Source organism: Chrysemys picta, chromosome 3, assembly GCF_011386835.1.
Source record: "Chrysemys picta bellii isolate R12L10 chromosome 3, ASM1138683v2, whole genome shotgun sequence".
NCBI lineage: Eukaryota > Metazoa > Chordata > Testudines > Emydidae > Chrysemys > Chrysemys picta.
This window is the reverse complement of record NC_088793.1, coordinates 82,699,943-82,721,968: the sequence shown is the minus strand read 5'-3', so window position 1 is coordinate 82,721,968 and position 22,026 is coordinate 82,699,943. Positions and strand designations below refer to the sequence as shown.

The 22,026-nt window shown below is 41.7% G+C and overlaps 1 protein-coding gene across 6 annotated transcripts in view; it reads right to left on the bottom strand.

Moving 5' to 3' along the window:
* CRYBG1 (crystallin beta-gamma domain containing 1) overlaps window positions 1–22,026 on the bottom strand; it is a 165,535-nt gene that overhangs the window by 58,876 nt on the left and 84,633 nt on the right. For 3 of the 6 annotated variants that reach the window (XM_065588289.1, XM_024102469.3, XM_065588291.1), the window contains exon 3: window positions 759–2,275. In XM_065588289.1, coding sequence (XP_065444361.1) covers window positions 759–2,275 — 1,517 coding nt within the window. Of the gene's footprint in view, window positions 1–758; window positions 2,276–4,690; window positions 5,171–13,038; window positions 13,310–22,026 lie in introns of those variants that run through there. The other 3 variants (XM_024102470.3, XM_065588292.1, XM_065588293.1) reach the window with 3 other exon arrangements.

Sequence of the window (22,026 nt, the reverse complement as noted above, 5' to 3'; positions counted from 1 at the left end):
CAGGTGTACCATACATCACAAAAATTAGGCCTTAGGTGAGATAGCTCAGGTTATTCATTCAGCAAACCTGAATATTTAATCGATTAGAAAGCACACTCATCCCCATCACCAAGTTCCAATCAACAATAACCAAGACAAGGTGTTTTGTTACCCTGCTTTTTAATGTCAGGGTCAAATTCTGACAGTAAGCATTGTAGGAGATATTTTACTTTTCAACACCTTGAATTCAAATTAAGCATCCATCTAACTGTAGATTTTGCTTTTCTATTGCTCTGATACAAGAGTGACTGTCACTTCATAATACAATATGGGACACTGTCAACTTGACTTTTACTTTTAATACTGACACTTTTAAAAATTCCACTTTTTGACAGTACAATTTTTAAACAGTATTGTTTTTTCACCTCTCCAGCTGATGTTTATAAGGGTCTTTCACACAAAGGAGAAATTAAATGACTATACAGTAGCATGCAGTGAAATGGACTACACACAAAGTTGTCAAAAGCACAAAGAAAAACTGAAAAAATACCATTTTTAGTAATTGTTTTAAATTAAAGTAATCCGTAAGTGTTACTTGTTACTATGGTCCATACAAAATTTGAAAGAAATGCATGGTTTTCAAATTCTCAGTGTCATTTTTAACTGAGAATAATCTAGCTATTTAGATAGATATTTAATAAGTGCTATATGAAAATGTATTGATTTTGTCAAGGTAAAAGCTACAATGAGCAGTCAAATTAAAGTATAAAATTACTTACAGGCTAATTTTTGTTGTAACTGTAGATCTGGAAACATCCAAACATAAATTTCTCAGCTTTGTGCTGTCTAAATCGGAATTTGCTTGGTTTTCGGTGGATTTGCCTAGTTCTCCATTCTGAATCCCTTCAGTACGCAAGAGAGCTCTTCCCTCAGAGCTATTTACACGTTTTACTGCCTTGGATTCAGTTTTCCTTTCAGAAAGTAAAGAAATAGTGTTCTCTGTGTCATTGGGAGAGGAAACTTTGGAGGTCTCTGCTTTGTTTTCACTAGTAGGTGCAGATACCGCTCCCTTTTCCACTGAAGTACTTTTTGTTGTTGGGTTACCTTCTGTTGCTGCCACAGGTTGTATAAACTGCTTTTTCGGTAAAGAATCTTTTACCGGACTCTTCAAACTAGTGGGAGAAATAGGGACTGCATCAGACTGGTTCTTTTTAAATGATCTTCTCCTGAAAGGGGATGAAGTTGGGAGATGCTGTTTGCTTTTCTCAGATTCGGTTTTAGGCAGTCCCTTGTGGTTAGATCCGATTTTTAAGTCCTGGTTACTCAAGGTAGAAGAGTTCCGTTCAGAAGTCTGTTGAGGAGATTTAATTTTTCTTTCTGAGTTGGTTAGTTTTTCTGAAACCACATCAGAAGGAACATCACCAAAAGCAGAATCTTCTTTTGCAGTATTCTCAGTCTGATTTCTCTCTCCATTTAGAGTCTCACTAGATGACTGAGATTTTCTCCTCTGTCTGGATCTCCTAGTAACAGATTTTTTATCCATTGTGTCTGTGTCACCCCAAACTTCTCCCGACAGAAAAGTCACAGATTCATTAAAAGGTGTTTCTTCTGTTTTACTAAGATAGATATCTAATGTTAGAACTCTAGCAGGATGTATGTGCTCAGCTGATTTGGATTTCAAACTGTGTGGCAATTCCTTTGAAGCTGCATACTCAGGTTGTGCAGATCCTTGCACATTCACTAGTGATTTATGATTTAATATGTTCTTTTCTAAGTCTTCACTAGATAAATTATTCAAACTTCTGATGAAATCCGGTGTTGTGGAATTAGTAATGTCTACAACAGGCTCTTCTTTTAGTTCCAATGTCTCCACTGTAAGGTCACTTTCAGAGAATGTGTTTTTTATTGTTTCGGTGCTACTGTTCCAATCAGGTGACCACTCAATATCAGAAAAGACTTCCTTGCCGCTCCATGCTGTAATAATATCGTGCCTCAAAGGTGTTATTTTCTCACAATATTCTTGTGTCTCTGCAAGATCATTCCAACTTCTTTCCTCCTGCACTTGGGGAATTGTACATTCTTCTTTCTTTAGGTCTTCACTATCTATTGATTTCAGTGAAGCTGTATCCTTATAAGGAGAAACTGATTTCCCACTTTTAATATTTGGACTTGTAGAGGGTTCTAGTGAATTTTTGGCATTTTTTCTCCTCCCTGTACTAAACAAATTTCCAAGCTTTCCCAATACCGGTTTCTTTTTGTTCTCTTCTTTGGAAGACTCCGGAGACTGTGTTTTGGACTAAACAAAATCAGAAAGGAAAAAAAAAGTTTGATAATGTGAAGGTATTTCTTCAAACGTATTATTAATAATCATTTATATGTTCCAAGAGGTAGCAAAGGGGAACTAAGCTGTTTATTAAACAGTAGGTCTTCTTAGAAAATAAATGCTTTACTTTTGTTTTATATATTGTTATACAATTATTTTCTAATTGCACACATCTTGGTATTGGTATAATTTTATTGGTAATATAAGTCTAAAATCTTCAAACACTTGTGCACACACTTTCAGTTTGTTCATCAATGTGAAGATAGGTTCATAGATTTTTATGTCTGAAGTGATTTATTTCCATAGCAATTTTGTAAAGGAAGTTTAAGTTATTACACAGGAAAAATATTACTAGCTGTGTTATACTAATATGCATTGAACTCAATGGTCTGGCACTATTTTAATAGAGGGCAGATTTTGGACCACAGTATAAGTGACCGAGGGCAGATTTTAACCCTATGAGCTAAATTTTACCCTATAAATTCAAATTAATTTATTTCCTTCTTGACAGGTTATCTAGAGAATTCCAGTATATTTACAATATCTGTCAGTAAGTTACAAAGAATATAAACACTTTAAAAAGCAGGCATAATGCACTGGAAAAATTTCAGCAATCAAAATATAACAAACATTTTAAATAATATTTCCTGTCTAAACTGATTAGTGCTATACAAATCAATTTTGTTTGCTGAAAAATTAGAGCAAAATAAACAAAGACTCTTTCACAATATTAACATAATCTAAATCTTTTCACAGTAAACTGTGTATATTTTATTTTTAAATAGACTAATATTTTCTTTATAGCCAGCATTGGAAGGATTAGATTTTTATCAGTTAATGTTGATAAACATTTATTTCACCATACACAAACAAGCTGATGAAAATATTTCCATCGATAATCAAAGTTTACAGATGGGCAAAATAAGAAAAAATGCTGCTTGAGAACTTAGAGTTTGATTTAAGGCTATTTACCTTATATATTTTACAATTTATGTTTTAATTGTTATAAAGTTTTAACTTTTTGAATCTCAGCATCTCCTGCCAGTAAATAATTGTCTGACCTCCCCCCATGATTTCCCATAACTGAAAAATATGGATTAAAATAAAAACAATTTTTAGCACATGATTCTGTGCAACTGTGAAAATTTAAATCAATAAAAATTGAAAAAAATCTTAACAACAGCATCTGTCAAAATTAAACAAAAAATATAATTCTGACAAGCCTATTCATAGCTAAGGGCTTGTCTATACTTACCGCGCTGGTTCGGCGGCAGGCAATCGAACTTCTGGGTTCGATTTATCACGTCTTGTCTGGACGCGATAAATCGAACTCAGAAGTGCTCCCCGTCGACTCCGGTAATCCTGCTCGCCGCAAGGAGTACGCGGAGTCGACGGGGGAGCCTGCCTGCCGGGTCTGGACGGCGGTAAGTTCGAACTAAGGTACGTCGACTTCAGCTACGTTATTCACGTAGCTGAAGTTGCGTACCTTAGTTCGATTTGGGGGTTTAGTGTAGACCAAGCCTAAGTAAAGTATACATACACTGAGGCTTGGTCTACACTACCCCCCTAATTCGAACTAAGGTACGCAACTTCAGCTACGTGAATAACGTAGCTGAAGTCGAAGTACCTTAGTTCGAACTTACCTTGGTCCACACTCGGCAGGCAGGCTCCCCCGTCGACTCCGCGGTACTCCTCTCGCCGAGCTGGAGTACCGCAGTCGACGGCGAGCACTTCCGGGTTCGACTTATCGCGTCCAGACTAGACGCGATAAGTCGAACCCAGAAGTTCGATTTCCAGCCGTCGAACTAGCGGGTAAGTGTAGCCAAGGCCTCAGTGAAAAATGAGGTTGCTCTATGGCTATGCAAAGTGAGATGTCAAGCATTGTGAATCACTGTCCCTAAGGGAAACATCTGAAGCGTACAGCTCATGTTATTTCTCCCTCCCCTCAACATAATGTTGAAGCCATGGGAGCGGTACACAACTGGGGGATGTAGAACGAAGCAGGGCTGGACGCTCACCCACGTGTCCCCAAAGGCTAAGCAAGCTGCACAATGCTCCCCTTCCTTACCGACACGCGACCACTAGAGAGAAGGGGCAGCACGAGGTTTTCAATGCACAAAACGCCCGGCGTGCCCGGGTCTGCGCCCCACTCGGACTTTAGCCCCGACTGCTGAGTTTACACTGTACAGGATCCGTCCTCTGGCATCCCTGCTCGCAGCCAGGTGTGGGTGGAGCGCACACTCATCCCTCAACTATGCCCAGCTCCTTCCTGCCGCTGATAAGGGCAGGGAAAGCCAGGAGACAGCCGCCTCGCCGGCAGAAATTTGTCTATCAGCCCCTCACCCCAACACCTCTTAGCCCAGCGCGGGAACCGGGCAAGCTACTCACAGCGAGAGGTAGGCGACCTCAGCGCCTCCTTCCTCCGGCAGCCCCAAGCCCGGTGCACCGCGAGGAAGCGCAATCAGCGCAGCCGCTCCTATCTCACCCGCCGGGAAAGCGGCGCTCCGCTAGTTCCCGCGGCAGAGGCGCCAGCACTCTGAGCGCTCCCTCCAGCCTCCAGCAGCAGCTCCGCCTCCTCCTGCCACTCCCGCCCCACAGGTCGGGGGCCCCGGGAGCTGCGGCAGGGCCCCAGGGCAATGCGGGCGGGGCGTGCCCAGGAAGCGGGAGCGCTCAGCGCGCCGTGGAGCGGCTGCAAAGGCGCCTTGGTGCGGAGGTGTGGGCGGGTGGCAAAGGGCGCGGTACCTGGGCGCACGGGCGGGGAGGGGGTGCAAGGGGCGCACAGCGGGTGAGACTTGGCGGCCCAGGGCAGGGGGGTTTGAAGAACCGGAAGGCAAAGAGGCGGCGGCGGCTCAGAAGGGAGAGAGACGGGGGATACAAGGAGCCAACAAGCGGCAATGCACAAAGCGGGGGAGTTGGCGCTACCAGCGCGTGTCTGAACAACTTGAGCGGCTGCTAGAGCAGAGCCGATTCCCAGCTATCCAGGGCAAAAACCCGCCCCGAGCAAAACCGACAAACTTTGATGCTGAGGGAAAAAAGCCTAGAATTTAAAGTATCCAGTCACGCCCTCTACCTCCAACAACAGCTGTAGGAAGCTGCTCTCGTTATAAAACAGGGCTTAAAGACGTCAAAGTGGTTTTGTACAAAGCAAATGCCCAGGATTAGTATGGGGGGGAGGAGAGTAGATGCACTAAGCAGCGTGGTGTTTGGTTAATTATCATAACGGTTGTTTGACGATCAGCTATTTTACTTTACTAGCTGCAGGCACACTAAGTGGAAAGATCATGTACAGATTCCAGCTCGTTAGGGGACGGAGTACGTAGGAGATTACTGTTTTGTCCAGTAGTTTTTTTTTTAAATGAACATACAATATGGAACGATTCTGCACTAGTAAAGAGGTGGACTGAATAAGCTACTTGGCCTTCAACAATCCTAACTTTTCAAAATATATTTACTAGCCTGTGTACTAAAACTTGTTTTAGTTCAAATCCTATTACAAAGCATATTACTTAATTGCAGGCATAGAAACTTGGGCAGTGACGAAACCACAAGGCTACCTAGCAAGAACTTCAAGCCAAAAGAGGAGAAATGAATTTGCAGAAGTGAATTCAGTTCTAGACAAAAAATATATATACAAATTTTCCTTATAAAGATTGTGGCATTGAGGAGTGGGGAGGGAGTCAGCACTTAATAGAGAATTAATAAGTTTGAGAGGCTTTGGATAGTCTGAATAAAGCAGAAGACTAGGGGGAAATAGAAAAGTCTTGATAAGACTACATAAATTAAATAAAACAAAAAACCCTCATGAAGACAACTCAAGTATAAAGTTAGGTCAGTACCTACATGTTTTCAGGATTGCAACCCAAGTCATTAGGGCTATGGGTATGACCTGTGTGCAAAAGTGAAAACCTTACTCTTAAACACTCTGATTCAAACACATAAACAAAATATTGTGCAATAAAGTTTGCTCAAGTACAACCACCCCCAACCCAGACATGAAAAATGAAGAAATCCACATTTATATCAAACATACTGCACAGCAACCAATCCACAATTTTATAGAAAGCCCTGGCTTCAATAAATGTGTCAGCCATCAAACTCAGAAGAAAACACCCCACCAAATAAATCTTAACTTTGCCCTGTGGTCACGTTGGCCCACATCCTCAAAGGTATTTAAGTATCTAATACTTTTGAGGATCTAGGCCCTCAATTTACCATCCTCAATTAAGGATTTTTAGATCATGTCTCTGGTGGTTGGTGTACAGATCTGCCAGTGAGAAGTTTTGAGATGTACCGTCCTCACTTCACCAACCAACAGAACTGAAGCATTTAAATGAATTGGAGAGAAATGGTGGTGATTAGTTGAGTAGCTTCTAACATCACAATAATAATAATAATAAAAAATAATACCAAGATCGTATATAGAGCTTTTCATCATGATATTCCCTAATGACCTGAGCTATTGATTTAGCCCCACTAAATATAGCTGTCAGATACAATAATAAATAAACTGGGTAATTATGACCTAATTTCTCCAAATATAGACTATATATGTGTTTTCAATGAGTTATAACTACATGCAAAGAGTGAAGGGCTAGTACTAAACCAGTTGTTAGCTATAGGGAGATAAAAAGGCGAGCCACTGAAAATCAGGCCCATTTTAAATTAATTCAGTTTACAAGCAGTTTTATTTGTTAATTCTCTGAAAATTAATTCTGTACTTAACAAGTAAATGCTGTAAATTTGGAGATGATACATACAGTTGGGATTATGTTTTCCAATGTGTATTACTGTGCATTTAACAACATTGAATTTCATCTGCCCCGTCACCCAGTTTTGTGAGGTCCATTTGTAACTCTTCGCAGTCTGCTTTGGACTTAACTATCTTGAGTAGTTTTGTATCATCTGCAAATTTTTCCACCTCACTGTTTACCCCTTTTTCCAGATCATTTATGAATATGTTGAACAGTACTGGTCCCAGCACAGACTCCTGGAGGATCCCACTATGTACCTCTCTCCATTCTGAAAACTGACCATTTATTCCTACCCGTTGTTTCCTATCTTTTAACCAGTTACTGATCCATGAGAGGACCTTCCCTCCTATCCCATGATGGTTTACTTTAAGAACCTTTGGTGAGGGATCTTGTCAAAGGCTTTCTGAAAATCTAAATACATTATATCCACTGGATCACCCTTGTCCACATGATTGTTGATGCCCTCCAAGAATTCTAACAGATTGGTGAGGCATGATTTCCTATTAAAAAAACCATATTGACTCTTCCCCAACAAATCGTGTTCATCTATGTGTCTGATAGTTCTGTTCTTTACTATACTTTCAAGAAATTTGCCCAGTAATGAAGTTAAGTTTACCAGTCTGTAATTGCCGGGATCGCCTCTGGAGCCTTTTTTAAAAATTGGCATCACAATATCTATCCTCCAGTCATCTGGTACAGGAGCTGATTTAAATGATAGGTTACATACCACAGTTAGTAGGTCTGCAATTTCACATTTGAGTTCCTTCAGAACTCTTGGGTGAATACTGTACCATCTGGTCCTGGTGACTTATTACTGTTTAATTTATCAATTTGTTCCACAACCTCCTCTAATTACACCTCAATCTGGGACAGTTCCTCAGATATATCACCTAAAAAGAATGGCTCAGGTTGGGGAATCTCTCTCACATCCTCAGACATGAAGACAAATGCAAATAATTTGTTTAGTTTCTCAGCAATGGCCTTATTCCACTTGAGTGCTCCTTTAGCATCTTGATCATCCAGTGGCCCCACTGGTTGTTTAGAAGGCTTCCTGCTTCTGATGTACTTAAAAAATTTTTTGCTGTTACTTTTGAGTCTTTGGCTAGCTGTTCTTCAAATTCATTTTTGGCCTTCCTAATTATATTTTTACACTTCACTTGCCAGAGTTTATGCTCCTTTCTCTATTCCTCAGTAGGATTTAACTTCCACTTTTTAAAGGATGCCTTTTTGCCTCTAAGGGCTTCTTTTATTTTGTGGTTTAGTCACAGTGGCACTTTTTTGGTCCTCTTACTATGTGTTTTAATTGGGGGGTATATGTTTAATTTGAGCTTCTATTATAGTATCTTTAAAAATTTTCCATGCAGCTTGCAGGGATTTCACTTTTGGCACTATGCCTTTTAATTTCTGTTTAACTAAATTCCTCTTTTTTGTGTAGTTCCCCTTTCTGAAATTAAATGGTACTGTGGTGGGCTGCGGTGGCATCCTCTCCACCCCTCCCCCCAACGGGATGTAAAATTTTATTATGTTATGGTCACTGTTACCAAGTGGTTCAGCTATATTTACCTTTTGGACCAGATCCTGTGCTCCATTTAGAACTAAATCAAGAATTGCCTCTCCTCTTGTGGGTTCTAGGCCTAGGTGCTCCAAGAAGGTGTCAAGAAACTTTGTCTCTGCTGTTACACTCAAGAAAGAGATCTTGGAGTCACTGTGGATAGTTCTCTGAAAATATCCACTCAATGTGCAGCAGCAGACAAAAAAGTGAACAGAATGTTGGGAATCATTATGAAAGGGATAGATAATAAGACAGAAAATATCATATTGCCTCTATATAAATCCATGGCATGCTCACATTTTGAATACTGCATGCAGATCTGGTCGACCGATCTCAAAAAAGTTAGATTGTGGAATTGGAAAAGGGTCAGAAAAGGGCAACAAAAATGATTAGGGGTATGGAACGGCTTCCACGTGAGGAGAGATTAGTAAAACTGGGACTTTTCAGGTTGGAAGAGATGACTAAGGGGGGATAAGATAGAGGTCTATAAAATGACCAGTGTGGAGAAAGGAAATAGGGAAGTGTTATTTACTCCTCATAACACAAGAACGAGGGGGCAGCAGGTTTAAAACAAACAAAAGGAGGTATTTCTTCACACAATACACACTCAACCTGTGGAACTCTTTGTCAGAGGATGTTGGGAAGGCCAAGACTATACCAGGATTAAAAAAAGAACTAGTTCATAAGACAAGTTCATGGAGGATAGGTCCATCAATGACTATTAGCCAGGATGGGCAGGGATGGTGTCCCTAGCCTCAGTTTGCCCGAAGCTGGGAATGGATGACAGGGGATGGAACGTCCCTGCAGCTCCTATTGGCCGCGGTTCCCAGTTAATGGGAGCTGCGGAGCTGGCATTTGAGGCGGGGGCAGCACGCAGAGCCCCCTGGCTGTCCCTACACTCAGGAGCCAGAAGGGGGGCATGCCACTGCTTCCAGGAGTCTGTATGTGGTAAGCACTGCCCGCAGCCTGCACCCCTCGCCACCTCCCACGCCCCAACCCCCTGCCCCCAGGAGCCTGCCTTAGCCCCACTGCACCGCCAACTGGACTTTTAACAGCCCAGTCAGTGGCACTGACTGAGCTGCCTTTTCGACCAGGCGTTCTGGTCAAAAACTGGACACCTGGCAACCCTAATGCTGGGTTACATTTTCAAATAGTACATGTTAAGCATGGTTGAGTTTGATTTACAAGACTACATGTACAGTAGTAGGCAAATCAATTGCACCTCTGAAAAAAAACCTGCTATGTGCAATTATCTTGCTTAAGTTCTTAATTATACGTTTGACATGCAGTATTTGAAAATCTAGCTTTAATCTCTTACTGAAGTTTGAATTTGTTTTATGTCTAGATAAATGGATGCACACACACAAGAAAACTGTTGCTTGATTCTGAAATACATGCCCTGTGTAAATTATACTAGTAACAGAGCACCACAATTACACACACCACTTACAAAACGCATAAAGGCCAGGTTCTTGCCCTGAAGAGCTCATATTTTAACTCACACAAATATAATATGAGGGACAACAGTGTAAATGCAAGAAGACATAAAAGGCCAAGATTTTCAGAAGTGGCTAGTGATTTTTGGTGCATAACTTGAGACACCATAGAAGAGGCTAATTTACAGAAACTACTAAGTACCCATCCTCTGAAAATCAGGCCCCGTTAAGGTGCCTCAGTGCATCCAAAAATTGAGGCACCCAAAATAGTCATTTTTTAAAACCTGGGTCAACTACAGCATTAGTGGCAAGAAAACCACAGGAAATCTGATGTGTTTTTAGGATGCATTTGAGGGTGGGTTGAAGATCACACTGCATAAGGAGTGGGAGGCTGTTCTAAGTGTATTGCAAGCATCTTTAAGGTGATGTTCAACTATGAAGACTATATAAAATTGCCACCTTCTTAATCAACAGATCTGCACTTTGTGCATATTCAGTCATATCTGTTTATATTAATGACAAAAATACTCCTGTTAGCAATGCAGAGCCAATACAGCCAAGACCCCAATTCTGCAGAGCACTTGCATGTGCTTATCTTGATTTCAGTGGGACTTAAGCACATGCTAAAGTGCTTTGCTGAATCCAGGACTATGGGATCAAAGGGATGTTCAACTGAGTTAACTTAATATGATTGACAAACCCTCTTATAGCATGTCCATGCTTGGGAAAAAAGGTGTGTTTTTACCAGGTATTAGCTAATGTGGTAGCTAACATGGTAAAATCCAAGTGTGGACAAGACATTTATAGTTTTAACACACTGGCTGGTTGAGGTAAACGCTAGGCTCTACCCTAAAAGTAAACAAATGGAATAAATTGCAAACACTAAATTTGACTTTCACAATTCTTTAAAATTCAATTATTTATGGCTTTATCAGTAACAGGAAAATTTAGGTTTATGATGTCCCTTTAACTCTATCTTAAACAATTCTAATTATTTAGCAGGAAGCATTTTTAGTTCAGGACAGGATGTTTGGGTTTTTTTGGATACCTTTACCTTTAAATTACAAGTCACAATGCTAACAGCATGTGGGAAACAGAAAGCATCAGAATGGAGTTCCAGTAGCCACTGATGGAGTCACAGAAGTGGCATTAGATAAATTATAGTGGAATGAGTTGTAACTGCTGTTCTCTGCTCCATTTGTTATAGTGATTGAGATTCAGCTGTTCAGAGGCAGTAGTGCTAGGGTTTGTCAGGACTAAGCAACTACTTTAGCAGGGTGGAGCCTCTACTGGAGAGTGGAAAAATTGACACAGGAGGGATTCAAAAAGAAAAAGATCTAAGAGAGCGCAATATAAATAAAATAAGAAATAAAAATAGCCAGTATAATGAGGAAAGAATACTAAAAGGAGGAAAAGTGGATAAAGTACAATGCAGAGAGAGGCAATGCAGAGTGGCAATGTTTGTAGGGTGTGGAGAAAACATGGAAACGCTAATTTAAAACTAAATAAAAAACAGAAAAGTGGGAAATATAAAAGACCACAAGAACTAGAAACCTGTACTGAACATTTTTTTTTAACCAACTACTGCCCAAGCAACATTTATAAATGAAAATGAGAGCAATTTTTTCCAGGTTTGGTTTATTCTGTGCATTTGGCACCTTAATTTTGCAGATTCATTATGGACAGTTTTCCTGGTGGTTTGCCTTTCACAAAGCCACCAGTGAGGAATAATATGTTGGAGAACTGGAAGGTGTGGTTATAAAAAACAAAAAAACAAAAATAGCAGGGGAACTTGGGGACAGGGGTTGTATACAATATTTTAAATGAATTATTTTAAATAGACTAGATTTCAGGTTGGCAGCGTCTCTTTAAGATATGTAGAAGAAAAAAGCTCTAACTCCAACAATTCCATTACTAGACTCTCTTGTAGGTCCTCTTCTCCTTCCCTGCCACCCTCCACTTTGAGATTACACCAATCACCGTAAGGTCTAGGCACCACTATATAGTGCACTAATTACTGAAATAGTAATTTCTCTGAACCCTGGAGACAGGCAATGCAGTTATAGTACTTTGGGATCTTGTTAACAAAATCTGACCTACACTTTTAAAAATACATTCTGACAACATTTTTTACTGAAAGAGTGAAGTGGATAAACTAGAAATGTTTTCCCAATTTTCATGTTTTTTATGCTCACTGACTTGTAAGTTTTTCAGTTTCTGTTTCCAGTACTTCAGGATGTTTTAGGCAAGAAACTCACATCTCCAACACACCAAAACCTTTCCATTTCCCCATAAAATATTTTATCAGAACAATGATTTTTTTAGCTTATGGAAAAGAGTTATAAAATGTGCGTTGTAGAATGATATTTGTTGCAACACCACACAGAAGAATATAGGGCCTATGGACCACTGAAATTAGATGTAAATCCCACAGCATACATGTTTGATTGATTTTTGGAGGGAAACAGCAAATCTCAAGAAATCCAAACATGGGTCCAATTTCTACATTCTGTCCTAAGTGCCAGACATAAAGTTCTACTGCTTGGAACACACCAAAAAAGTAGCAAGGAAGAAGGGATCATGCAAAGTCAAAGAAATAGGACTCGGGGAATTTTTAACCTTCACTGAGCTGAGAATGATTAAGTATTTCTACAAAGCAAAAAGTTTATTACACATGAAGAGGTATGGACAAAAATTAAATAGATTCCCTCCTGTCCCATATAAGTGTTTAGGAAAGGCTGTTGGACACAAAACAGCAAGCACAGCAGAAAAAACATGCCTGTTCTCATCCCCAAAGTAAAGCATTTCCCCATACTGAAATCCTTATCCCCCATCTTGCCAACAACAGCTTTTGATTTTTTAAGGCAGACTTCCTGAATCAAATATAGTGTTAAGCTTCAAACTGACAATGAAATTGAAAAAAATAAATTAATTAAGCATATCTTAACCTAAAGGAAGTTTAAAAAAAGAGAGAAAAGAAAGTATTGTTTGCCTTACCATGATGATGATAATCCTTTTTGTTTTTTTACAAAAGAACAAGCAGACTATGAGATGTGAGATGCAGTCGCGTGTGTGTTAACAAAAAAAACCCTACTCCTCTGTGATCCTGTCACACCTTAGGCCCCCCTCCCCTGTTTTTCCCCCTTTCTCCTCGGAGTATCCAATTTAAAAAAGAAAGTAATATCTGAACCAAGCTCTTCTGACTGATAAGTCAAGTCATCTGACAGGCAGAAAATGACATCTACGTGAGGAGTTCAATTACAGTTGTGACACTTGGGTTTCTAAGGGTTAATTAAGGAGGTGAGTCCTTTAGTATGTGTAACATCAAAAAGGGAAGAACCTGCTGTAAAAAATTAAGGCGGCAGAGTTTGGCAGATGCCTAAATGCATTAATTAGCCTACACGATACAAGAATGCAGACATGCAATGCAAGGGAAAAAACCCACACATCTTTGTTCCCATAAACTTGATTCAAGTTTACTGATCTCCATTTAAGATACGTATACCTTTGTTCAGCAAGAGATTGGTCCAAACTGACATCCATATGTATTTAGCTCCTGAATAAATACATCATAGATACATATTTTTCCATGGTCTAATGGAAAACACCACTAAGTATTAGAATTTAAAAAGAAAAATACAGGAAGCAAAGTCCAGTGAAGTTTAAGATTTCCAGAGATAATATTCTACTAGAAAAATAACAGTTAAATAATTATTGAATTTAGTAGCTCCTATATTAAACAGTAAAAAAAAAATTGATATTAACTGTCCACATCTGTCTCTCAGATTATCTAGCATTGCTTTAGGCGAGACAAATATACATATAGTCTGCTCCTACTAAAGACTGCAGTAAATATCAAAACCTCTTGATCCTATAAGGGAAAAAAGAATCTCACTCTGTATACTTTGTCTAACTACTTAAACATCCACCCTGCCAAACAGGACAGGGCAGGATTAACAAAAACATTTTGTTGAATGTTCTTGATTGAAATCACAGGTCTCATACATCTTAAAACAGAACCATTAAATACAATCCATCTCCCTCATAATTCTGGATGCAAATCGGGGGGTGATGAAGGATCTAATACACGTATGTGTTCTATATTACTGTCTGCAGGTCTCTCATTCCTCTGCATTTTGTGAGATTACATTATCTTGTCTCAAGCTCTTATCTCTAATTAAATAGCAATATCATGTTAGTAAGTCTAGAATTACAGTAGTAAGTCTAATTTAGTCCCTTTAAAAAAAAAGGCATTTCCTAATACTCTTTAAAGAAAACCACTTGTATAATTTTTGCAGGTGGGAAGGAAGGAAAATAGGCATCTCTTAGAGCTGTAAAGCAGAAGTGTCTGTACTAAAGAGTAATTTGTAACTCAGCGGAAACTAACTCTTTCAGAGGACCCTATCAAATGCTGCTGTTGACTCATCCCCTCCCTTTCCTTTTTAAGTCTTGCTGTCAATGCAGCTCTGTAGTTGTCCTGAAAATATATGACATTTGAGCAGATCTTATAGCATTTCAGAAGATTTGCAAGAAACATGCAGAGCCACCTTTTTATTGCCAAAGCACCCAGTAATCAATTTATTATGACAAAGACAAAGGAATGCAAGCAGAGTTGTCATTATTGTGAATAAATGTGAACAAAAAAACAATAAAAAGCCATTAAAATTGGAGTAGGTCAGTTAAAAAAATGTATAACTGAGTAAAACTGGCCAGTAAATATTTTTTCAATACAGCCAGTTAGACTCTGCCCCTCTTTACCTAAGTCCCATGCACTTCTGACATCTACAGCAGCACAATACACACACCAAACTCATAACGTTTGCACCAGAACACAAAACCTTACGCTGACCTCAGCCATGTGAAAGTCTTACTGGCTAATTGTATCTAATAATTTTTGTTGCCCTTTTCTGAACCTTTTCCAATTCCAATCTATCTTTTTTGAGATGGGGCAACTAGATCTGCACGCAGTATTCAAGATGTGGGTGTACCTGGATTTATATAGAGGCAATATGATATCATTGCAAGATGTACGTATGAATGATATTTAAGGAGTTACATATCTATACTGAGAACTGTTCTGAAAATATGGTATCCCTAGTCTCGGTTTGCCAGAAGTGGAATGGGCGACAGGGGATGGATCACTTGATGACTACCTCTGACGCACCTGGCATTGGCTACTGTTGGAAGACAGGATACTGGGTTGGGTGGACTTTTGGTTTGACCCATTTTTATGTTTTTATGTAATGATTAGGATAACCAGTGTGTTAGTGGCTGTTGGTAGAGACCTCACGTTTCACCCTTTGATGCACTATTACGTAAACCCAGGGGATCCCTATAAATCCTTGTGCTCCCCTTATGCCCTCTGCCAGTTGACATCACAGGGTCCCTAGGACACATCTCACCACAAAGAGACTTAGGCATTCTGCTGCTCAGCATTTCAACATCTAACTTTTAGTTGCCTAGGAACAAATCCCTGGAACAACACAGAGCCACACACTGCCTGTTAAGTGCCTAGACTCCCTACACAATGCACAGGAGAGATAGGCACCTTAGAATCAGATCCACAAAAGCCAGCATCCTAAGCAGTGTGCTGCCTAAGCTAGCCAATGGGAAATGCTGAGGAGAAGGATGTGTCATAAGCCCCTCCCCTCTCATGGAGATAGGCATCTAAGTCTGGGCTGTAGGGAGGAGCCTGTTTCTGCTAGCGAGCCACAGCTGGGAAAATCTCTTCTTAAGTCATATGGCTTAAGTGCCTAGCCATTTCTGGTGAGAATGAATCAGGCACTTCCTCACTCCACACCAAATAGCTGGAGGAGGAGGAGTGGGTAGTGGTGCCTACCTTATAAGGCCTAGGCCAGGGATTACAGCACTGACCCAGGATGCAAGAAACCCAGCTTCAATTTCCCCTCCCCCCCCCAACAATTGTCTAATGGGGAGAAAATATTTGAACAGGTGTCTCCTACTCTTCTCAGTGCTCTTAACCGCTGAGCAATGGGCTATTCTGATGTGGGGAGTCTCTCTCTTGCTCATTGAAGCTGTTCCATTTTGTATAAATATTTAGTCATTAGGCCAGAGAGAACATATGAGAATGACTCTGTAACCTGGTGGTTAGGGCACACATCTGGGAAGTGAGAGACCCAAGGTTCAGTCTCCCTGCTCTAAAGACACTCTAATTATTTCTCGAAAGTGGAATAGGGAGCCTCATATCTGAATAGCCCATAGAGACCATGCTTGGGGAATTCTCCTGAGAGGAATGAGGGGCCCCTTTTCAAATCTATTCTTCCTAGCAGACAGAGGGAGAAACTGAATCTGGGACTCCCACATCCCAGATGAGTGCTCTAACCATGTGGTTAAAAGTGGGTAGTGACACCACCACCAGGACAATTTTTAATAGAACCTGATCTGGTAGGTGGCCTCTGAGCCTCTATCAGCCCCGGCTGATGAGATAGACGAAGCAATGTTTATCTTCCCCCAGTTTGTGGTTCACACTGGAGCTTAGGTGGGAAATAGGAGTGTCCCAGATCTTAGCAAGCACTGCTTTTTGGCCCACATAGCACAGCTGTGAGGGGAATCCAATCCTCTCTGCTCTGGATCACAGAGGTTCTTCAAGCTCCTAGAGCCTCAGCAGGCTGCAGCACTGGTTCCTCCCCTGGGGCTCTCTGGCACATTTCCTGGGCACTGACTGTCTATTACTCTTCTTGGAAATGGGGTCCTCAGCCCACCTGCCCTAGGAGCAGTGCCAACTCCCCAAGATACCCCAGTTATTAAATAACATCCCTCTCCCAGACCTCAACCCCAAAGATGTGAAGCCACTGGTTTACAGTCTAACACACTCAGCATCACTCAGTAGAAGCAGTAAACACCTACATAGCCTGCACAGTCTAACACCTTTATGCTCTTTCATACTTGATCATGTAAAGTACAGGAATACAGATCCATACAGAACAATAAACATTAAATGCATGTCCCTGCCTCAGTTTTTATATTTTACATTTGAATTTCTGAATAGGATTTAGTTTAGGTAGAGTGCAAAATAACTTATTGTTGGATCAGCATTAATTTCTGTGGTTTACAACATTACAAAGTTAGTTTTTAAGTTAATCCTTAGCATCAACATGATTGAGTAAATATTGCTCTAACTACTGCAGCTCTATTGCATAGTTTAAAATATTTTCTAGACTCCTATTCAAGAGAACCTGATAAGCTGAGGGGGAGCAAGGCCCAAGGAAGGGCAACACTCTAGTACAGTGGTTCTCAAAGCCGGTCCGCCGCTTGTTCAGGGAAAGCCCCTGGCGGGCCGGGCCGGTGTGTTTACCTGCTGCGTCTGCAGGTTCAGCCAATCGCGGCTCCCACTGGCCGCGGTTTGCCGCTCCAGGCCAATGGGGGCTGCAGGAAGCGGCACGGGCCGAGGGATGTGCTGGCCGCTCTTTCTGCCGCCAGGGGCTTTCCCTGAACAAGCGGTGGACTGGCTTTGAGAACCACTGCTCTAGTAAACCCAAAGACAATTCCCCTCTCCCTCAGCTGCTGAGAAGGGGGAGGATGCTAGGATTCTTACTGAAGTCCAGTAGGCATCTAATTCATTTGAAATCCTCCCTTTCTCTGACTGCTAGAAAGAGAAAGTGTATGTACTGTCTGACTTCTACATTACTATCTCCCTCCTAAGCCTCTTGACTGCTGTGACAAGAGGGGTCTCTACTACTGTATACCATAACTAGACTTGAAAGAATTAGATTTTTATCAGTAAATGTCGATAGACATCAATTTCACACACCAACATAAATATTTCCATTGATAATCAAAATTTAGATGGGCAAAGAAAGAAAAACACTTCTTGAGAACCTGGAGTGGATATTTGCTGGTATATTGTGACACAATGTTAACAATTTGTGTTTTAACAATTATAAAGTTTTAACATATTGAATCTTAGCATCTACCGTCATTAAATAATTATTGCCTGACCACCCCATAATTTTGCACAGCTGTAAACTTTTAAATAAGTAAAAATCTATAAAAAACCTTAAATAGTCATTATCCATAAAAATTATAAGATAATAAAAACTGAAACCTGCCAAGCCTAGCTGTAGGCCTCAGAGCTAGGAGGAAGGGGGCACCCGGGACTGCCCTTCCATTATGACAGGGGGTGGCTAGGCAAAATCTGAGTGAGTGGTGTTGCAATCTGCCCTGTGGGGTGGCAGCGCCACTCAGGTTTGGCCTGGCAGCCCCTCTATCCTGACAGGTGTGTGGATGGGACCAGGTCAAATTTGAGTGAGTGATGTTGCAAGCTGGCATAAGGGGTTGCAGTACCACTCACTCAGATATGGAGGGAGTGGTTGCAGGGTCTCATGGGCCAGGCTGCTGGGGGGGAGGGGGACGGGCCTGAGAGGAGAAGTGGAAGGTCAGGTGGTGGGGGGGGAAATCTCTGGCCCTCCAACTTTAAATGGTACTCTGCAGCCCCTCCTCAACACTACATCTCCAGCTACCATTTAAAAAAAAAATATTTCCCCCTGTGAATAGCTTCAGTGCCTGCCTCTGCTGCTGCTCTCAGCTTTCCCAAGCCCCAGAATAATGAAACTGAAATGTTTTGTCAGTTTCACAGCTGTCCACAAGGCTCTCAGTAGCATCAGTGACCAGACTGGTTGATTTCAATTTCACTGTGCTGCTGCTTGGCAAAGCCCATTCAGGATACCTCTGCACTAGAGCTGGAAGTGTAACTTACCCCCTCAGAGACACCACATTGCATTGATTGACTTTCTCCTCCTGACTGGAAGGCTATCTTTGCAACTGCAAGGGCTAGAAACTTCACTCTTAAAAATTAAATCTTAAAGGCTGAAGAAAAAAAATCAAAACAAACACAAACTCCCCAAAATGAAACAGAAATAAAAAACAAACCACAGTCTCTCCTAAAAGAGAAGTTTCAGTATTGCCAATTCAAAAACCATGAGTCAGGCCCTCAAAAGTAATGACGGCTTGAAGGTATGACTTTTTAAAAAATAAATAAATGTAGGGTGATTTTTTTAACTTGCATTCTGGTTTCTGCCCTTTAGGGTACGTTCTGTTCATTTTCATGCTTTTCTCCATAAGAATGAGGACTAGAAACTTACTTTTAAAAAAAAATGAAAGCTGAGATTCTCTCACGTGATCCCGTCACTTCAGGACCTAAGTCTTTAAGAAAAACACCAAATATCCCAAGACTCACGATAAAATAAGCAAGAGTTGACAACACTATTGTTTAAAGGTATCAAGAAATGGTGATTCTAAATAATTTTCACTATAGCCATTATGTTGTGCATTTACATGGGTAAACCAAGAACAACATTTAAGAATAACTGGGCATTAATATGCACGGAAATCTAATACCTAAATCACAGATGCCAGCTAGGAACAATGTGCCTTAGCAATCGGGACAGCCACCTACTAGAAAATGGACTGAGACTACCCCCACACTAAGCAGCTATGAGACAGTCATTTTCTCTCATTACCACTCAGGAGAAGAGGTCAACTGTGTGTGTGTGAACTATGTGTGTGTGTTTTGGGTCTAACTGGTAACATAAGAGGGAAAGTCTGCATCCCATTACCAAATCTCCCAAATCATCCAATAGCAAACCAAATATCTATAAACTTAAAGTAAACATTTAGTCTGAAATTATAAAAGCATAAGATCGTGGGGGAAGGGATAACTCAGTGGTTTGAGCAATGGCTTGCTAAACCCAGGGTTGTGAGTTCAACCCTTGAGGGGGCCATTTAGGGATTGGGGGCAAAAATCTGTCTGGGGATTAAACCTGCTTTGAGCAGGGGGTTGGACTAGATGACCTCCTGAGGTCCTTCCAACTCTGATATTCTATGTATTACCCAGTCGACTGCCAGAGCCATTTGGTAAAGAATAGCATTTCCACATATGGGAACACTTTCCTCTACTGGACATTTTTCCACAGTTTGTTCACAGCATTACATATAACTGCACATTTGCAAAGTCTAGTCCCCGATAATTTTTGGTGCTCTTATTCACTGAGGATGAAATTCAACCCTGTACATCGGGCCAGCACAAAGGCTATGCAGTACTTAAGCCAAAATTAGATGGCATGGGCCTTGTGGTGGTTCCTCTGTACCAGGAGTGAACTTCACCTTCAGTGTACATTTTTTGGGGGCTACTTGGAAGGACGGGGTCCAGAGTGAAACCTGCCTTAAGCAGCAAGCCATGGATCAGTAAATATGGGTTGGTTTTTAGTCAAGGTTAAAAAACTCTACTGGAAGCCTTGGGAATACTTTAAAGAGGTCACTCAGAATAGGGGTTGATTTAGGGTTACCATTCGTCCAGATTCTCACGGACATGTCCGGCTTTTTGAGTTAAAAATAGCGTCCGGGGGGAATTTGTAAATGTCTAAAAATGTTCGGGATTTCCCCCCCCATGCAGAGTGGGGCATAGTGGACAGGGCAGCCGGCTGGATCCTGCCACTCGCATGGGGTTCCGGCAGCCAGAGCCCCTCCTCCACTTCCCCCTCCGGCTGGGCTCTAGAGCTCCTCTCCTCCCCTCCTCTCTCTCCCTCCCCTGCCCTTCTCAGATCGCCACCTGCCGGGGCCGTTCACATCGGCCTCTGGCAGCTCTCGAGCTCCTCCCCTGCTGCCCAGCGCGCCCCACAGTACGGTACGGTAGGGGGCCAGGAGGTGGAGAAGGGGCAGGGGGGTTCTGGAGGGGGCAGTCAGGGGATAGGGAGTAAGGGGGGGTTGGATGGGTCGGGAGTTCTGGGGGCAGGGAGCGGTTGGATAGAGCGTGGGAGTCCCCGGGGTCTGTCTGGAGGAGGGGGTGTGGAGAGGGGTCGAGGCAGGCAGGGAGCAGAGGCGGGTTGGATGGGTCGGGAGTTCTGGGGGTCCTGTCAGGGGGCGGGGAGCAGTTGGATAGGGCGTGGGAGTCCCAGGGGTCTGTCTAGGGGCGGGGGTGTGAATATGGGGTGGGGGTGTGGATAAGGGTCGGGGCAGTCAGGGAACAGGTAGGGTCCTAGGGGGGCAGTTAGGGTGGGGGGTTCTCAGGAGGGGCCAGTCAGGGGACAAGAAGCAGGGAGGCTTAGATGGGGGTGGCGTTCTAGGGTGCAGTTAGTAGCAGGGGTCCCAGGAGTGGGCAGTCAGGGGACAAGGAGCAGGGGGGGGGTTGGAGTTCTGAGGGGGGCAGTCAGGGGTTGGGAAGTGGGAGGGAGTGGAAATATGGTAACCCTAGGTTGATTTCTTGAGGTGGATCTGTAGCGCAGGTGTCACTGGACATATTTTAAGCTTCTCTCATGCTTCTCAATCTTTTTTTTTTTTTTTTAATCAAAATGAAGCTTTCCTACACTCATTCCATATCTCCATCTTTAATGCTAAAGTCCTAAAACCTAGGACACCTTCCCCTTACACAGATATGCAAGAAATGCATGGTAACATTATAAAAATGCTAACTAAAATTGTGACCTTTCACCTCCCCATCTTTTGCATTGTTCTTATTGTTCTCTAGGATCTATGTTAGCTATCAACAGTAATACTAAGCATCTCTGACCAACTACAGCTCACCAGCTCAAAGCGGAGCTCCCACTAGAGAACAGCAGAAAAATGGAGAGTCACAGAGAAGTATTTAACGCTTCCATGAATCAGCCATAATAATCAAACATGGAATAAAGAAATGGTATTTTTATGAAGTAGAAGAGATGAGGTTTTAGATGGTGTGGGAGGTAGACAAGATGGGAAGGGGAAAGAGGGAAATTTGTATTAATGCAGAAATACATTTGTCATACAAATGGAGATAGGATTGGCAGTGATCTGGGAGTGTGGAAAAAAGAGGAAGTACAGGAAAGTTGCAGTGATGTCATCAGTCTAGTCAGCAGAACAGTCCTTTTTTAAGGAGACTAGTAATTTTGTTGAGCAATAAGTGGCTCTGTGTTATGATTGTCTGAGAAACTACTCTTGTGTTGTAATTACATATACATTTCAAGGTTTTTTTCAGGATAAAGGGATGAGCAA